This window comes from Rhodamnia argentea, chromosome 8 (assembly GCF_020921035.1).
Source record: "Rhodamnia argentea isolate NSW1041297 chromosome 8, ASM2092103v1, whole genome shotgun sequence".
Taxonomy (NCBI): Eukaryota; Viridiplantae; Streptophyta; class Magnoliopsida; order Myrtales; family Myrtaceae; genus Rhodamnia; species Rhodamnia argentea.
The window spans coordinates 1,924,228-1,929,105 of NC_063157.1; the positions used below are offsets into that span (position 1 = coordinate 1,924,228).

At 41.6% G+C, this 4,878-nt stretch overlaps 1 protein-coding gene across 1 annotated transcript; it reads right to left on the minus strand.

Annotated features, from left to right (window-relative positions):
- Positions 1-819: 819 nt before the first annotated feature.
- Positions 820-3,259, minus strand: LOC115732981 (ankyrin repeat-containing protein BDA1-like). The gene is made up of 3 exons (XM_048283624.1): positions 2,660-3,259; positions 1,692-1,743; positions 820-1,643 (listed from the first exon to the last, which is right to left on the minus strand). The coding sequence occupies exons 1-3, from the start codon at positions 3,257-3,259 to the stop codon at positions 979-981; spliced, it is 1,317 nt and encodes a 438-aa protein (XP_048139581.1). The 3' UTR covers positions 820-978.
- Between the last annotated feature and the right edge of the window lie 1,619 nt (positions 3,260-4,878).

A 4,878-nucleotide genomic window follows, 5' to 3' on the forward strand; every position in this document is an offset into this window, starting at 1 on the left:
AAATCAAAATATATTAATCTAAAAATAAATATGTTAGATTGTGAAGAGTAAAATAAAAGTAGACTAAATCTAATGATACGCTGTAGCTTCAATAAAATCTGACATTAACCATAAAGTGCAAAAAGATTGGAAGGAACATAATTGGTACTTTTTAAACTCAGAAAGATTATCGACCAAAAAAGAAACTCAGAAAGATTTAAAAAGATAATTAGATAGAAAGATAAAGAAGGAAGAGAAAAGGGGATCATAGTATATATGCTTTTTTTTCAAGTAAGAAATACCGATCGATTTCGCGGATTTGGTTCCAAATTCCAAGAGTCATAGTAGATAATGCTTAATTAGATAACTCGACCTCTTAAACTCGAGGTCCAGCCTTTTTCCCTAACCAAGGAAGAATGATGTGGGGCACCTCAAGTTTGGATTTACGTTTTCTATCAGTGAATTTTGGATTTTGGTATTCGGTATATCCTTCTTTAATTACGTTAATTTAGGATATTCACTCATTATACATATCTGAATTGATTTTCTTCATTATTTCAATTTTCTAAGAGCGCCAAGATATCTTATTTTCTATTGGAAGACACCATTGGAGGCTTTGGAGCTAAGTTTCTCTTTTAAGGTTTATCTAACCTTTTGTTGTACTCCCAATATTTCTGTTTTCCGTTACTTGTTTAGTTTCCAGAAAAAAGGTAACCAACGTATTAATTTGTTGTCTCTCTCTCTCTCTCTCTCTCTCTCTCTCTCTCTCATATCACGCAGTTTTTTGCCTGTGCCTTTGCCCACATATGGGGAAAAAAAAAATTGAGAGTCCTGAACTTTAAGCAAGTTTAAAGTTGTCCTAGGATTAAGGAATTGATAGATGAGTCCAGTACATGCAACTAACAAACAGAGTCTAGTCCTTGAAAACCTCAGTACTAGATACAGACATGGGTTCTATTACATACGGGAGAAAAAATAAAAGTGAATAATACTTTCAAACTATTTCCGATCTTTCAGCTCTAGGAGGCTGCCGACGCGTCTCCTTGTGGCGTCGATTCCAACTGCGCGTTGGCCGTATCTTGTATACCAGAACAGGGGGACCACCAACACGAGACCCAGCAGGATCATGAAACAATCCGCTATGAGACCTCCTAGGGTCTTATCGGACTTCGGGAATTCGATTGTAGTGGTAGAGAGGAAGGAATAACCGGCAAATAACGATAACAGGTAAACCAGGATAGTTTGGGGCAATAGGGGAACAGCGGTGATCCAGATTGTGAGGATGGAGACCAAAAAAACCATACTGTTGAGGATCATGAACTGGTCTAGTTTCGAGCCGTTCAGGATAATGTTCCCAGCTTGATGTGGTTTTTCGACGGCAACGCTGCTGGAATTGGAGGTGGCAACGGTGGAATTGGCTGCGGGATCTGAAGTGTTGTCCCCCCAGTATCCTCCTGGAGGAGTGAGCCCGACTTGGTACGTGGCGGTCGCAACCAAGGTTGCCACTAAAAGGACTATGTTGCGAGCGGATTCATCTTGGTAGCGGAACTGAAGTTTGAGCTTCTCAAAGAGGGTTGGTTCCACGCTTAAAAACTGTGACAGAGGGACGTTGTGACTAAAAAGTCCTGCTAGGCATCCTAAGCGGCGCAAGCTCTTCGCAAGACCTGGATCGCCACTAGGATTTGCTTGGAAAATTTCCAGCGCGGTCTCACCCTGAAAGTTCTTTGCATTTACTTTGACATGCCCTATCAACAGCTTGATGATCTGGAAGAAATGCAAGGAGAACAAAATGAAGTTCCCTTCAAATTGCAACCACTGCTTTGTCGCTGGCTTTACCATGCGCACAAAGTGAGCTCATGCCATACAAGTTTGAGCGATGCTAGTGATGCAACGACGGATGTACCATGGAGACAAAACCGTATTTATCAAATGCAACCATTTCAACCCATGTAATGAAGTCTCGAATGTTTTTAAAAAGGGGGATTTCGTCATCTCACCCAACATTATTTACGTGATAGCTAGGAAGTGCGCACGCGAGCAGAAACATAGGCGAATTCGCAAAAGTGCTAATGATTATGATTTTTCATAAAAAGTGTAGGACTTCATCACAATATTATAATGAGCTTAACAAATTGGTTTGTCACAAAGTTTATCGGCAAACACTTGAGGTTGAAATTTCCAACAATTAAATTCTATAATAGAAAAAGATCCGAAGTCGCATAATATCGTGACAATATGTATTAGTAATCACGGCTGATGTATAAATGGACGTGTTAAATTTTTTTTTATCGCGGAGGCTTCAATACGGTTCAATTATCACAATAATCGCCTATAATCTATCATTTCACTAGACAAATCATTTTTATTGATCATTTTCTTGTTTTTGCACAGGACTACTCCTAGCAAGCAAATTTATGGACACTTCTACAGCTTACAAAAGCATACTGTAACATCAAGTGTCAATCGCTAGGTGGATGCTTACTGGAAAATATCATAATACTATATGATATACCGTTACACAAAACATAGTTCAAATCTCGTCTCTATCAATGTTTCCAAATCCATGTACTTTCAACTCCTGGTATTTCATTATCATAGTATTTGTTCTTGGATTAGATTATGTTAAATTCAAGGATCAAATAATGAAAGCAAGAACAACCATGAAATCAAAGAACCATACCTCGGGCTGCCTTTCTAAAACAGCAATATGTAAGACGGTGTTACCATCTTCGTCTTTCCAGTCCAAGATTTCTCTAAGATAAACTCGCTTAAGCCATCCAAGCAAAACTTTGAATGCTCTGAGGTTGTGGTTCTTGACGGCAATGTGAACCGCAGTCTTGCATCGGCTTGTCGGGTCTTCGATGGATAATTTGCAAGCGCATAAGAATTCAGCCAAGAGCTCCAGGAGCGCCTGGACCTCCTCCTCATTGTCTCCTTTTTCCCCAGCGACATAATGCAAAGGGGTGATCCCACCTCGTCCTCGGACTCGGATCAACTCGGGGTTGAGGGTCATTAGTGCCCTTGCGGTGCGATAATGCTTCTTTCGCAAAGCCAAGTGCATAGGGCTTTGACCCCCTCGATTGAGCTTTTGAGCGAACGACGGCTTCAAGATGGCCATCTCCATGGCCACTTGAGTTTGCCCCATGTCCGCAGCGCCGTGGAGTGGAGTATTTGCGACGGGGTCCTCAAATGTACGATCAAAGAGATCTGCCTCTTGCTCAATCAAGCGATATAGCTCATCTTCATTGCCACGTTCGATTACTTGTTGAAGCCTGTCCATTGTTTGACGAGGGAAGTGTAGGGGAAGAGGGCTTTGCTCTTTGATGATCGATGGAAGTAGGAGACTAGGAGTAGCGAACTTGCAATATCAAAAATAGCGCCATAGTCAACGAAAATTTAGTTAGATGAGTCATTGTTTATGATTATCACAGGAAATTCAATTAGGTAAGTCATTGTTCATGATTTATCCCGTACAAACAGCTCAACTGGTTGGGTGGTCTTTCTCCCCCATCTTGGTACGCTAGGGAAAATTACCAAAAAAACCTTAAACAAATTTTAATTGTGCCAATTAAGTTCTTTAGCCAAGTTTAGCAAGAAATCGCTTACATGCTGCCACCAATGCTGACGTGGCATGACCAAAGTTTTTTTAATAATATTTTAATAATATTTTGATTTTTTTTCCTTTTTCTTTTCTTTCTCTTATTTTTTTTATTCTTCTTCTTTCTCCTCTAGCCGATTGCTGAGTCCAATGACCGTCTAGAGTCAAGGGATGAAGTGGGCGAGCCTTGCCTGTCCCTAGCGAGGCCAGCCTCACCGTTGCTAGGCAAGGTTGAGGCTAGCCCAACGATGCCCAACCATGTCGGGGCAAGACCTCGCCGTCGTTGGGCGAGGTCGGCCTTGCTTGAGGTGAGCGAGGCTCGCCCTTGCCGGTGGCTAGCGAAGCGTATCCACTTCAGTAACAAATGAGGGCGAGCCTTGCTCGACGGCCGGCTAGAGGAGGAAGAAGAAGAAAAAAAGAAAAAGAAAAATAAGGAATGCAAGAAAATAAAAACAAAAATAAAAATTTAAAAAAATATTAAAATATTATTGAAAATTTGCAATATCGAATAGGGGTGAGCTAATCGGACTGACCGAAGCAGTTCTCAAGAACACCGGTCCGGTTTCCGGTTCCGAAAATTGAGAACCGATACCACCGGTCCGGTTTTCGGTTCTTGAGGGGAACCGGACCGGATTGGGACTTGCTCAAGCCTAATATCGGGGCTGGTCGCGTTATGTCAATGATTTTCGACTAGAATTGGCTAAAAAGAATGAATTGGTACAAATACAAAAGGTTTATGACTAAATTAGCACGAATGTAAAATGGTTAGGACTGAATTAGTTTACATAGCTACTAGCTACTAGCTACTCCTATGATTGTTGATACTTGACATTTAGTTATAAAAGACCCATGATAGGAAAATGACAGTAAAAGGATGAACTGCATAAAAACCTCCCTTGGTGAGCTCTTTTGTTAAGACGGCAGTTCGAGTAGCCTAGGGGTGAGCAAGATGGATCTACCAGAATGGAGACCGCCCTAACCAGATCGGTTCTACGGGTTTGGTCCGGTTCTAGAGGTCACCGGTCCAGTCCTCGATTCCTTAAGATGGAACCGGTGTCCGGTGGTCTAATTCCTGATTCTAGAGGGGAATCGGATCAATGAACCGCCTACCCGGACCGACAAATTCATCTCTCAGGCATTTAAGCAAATACCTTTCATACAGGAGGACTTACCAGAGAAAATGCTCTGCTGCTTGACGAAAGACAACCAAATCTCAGAGCCCAGAAGGGCATCAATGCACGAGGTTGGTGATAGAAAAAAGAACGTCCTTTTATGGGTGGTTCATATGGAAGAGTGCGAAA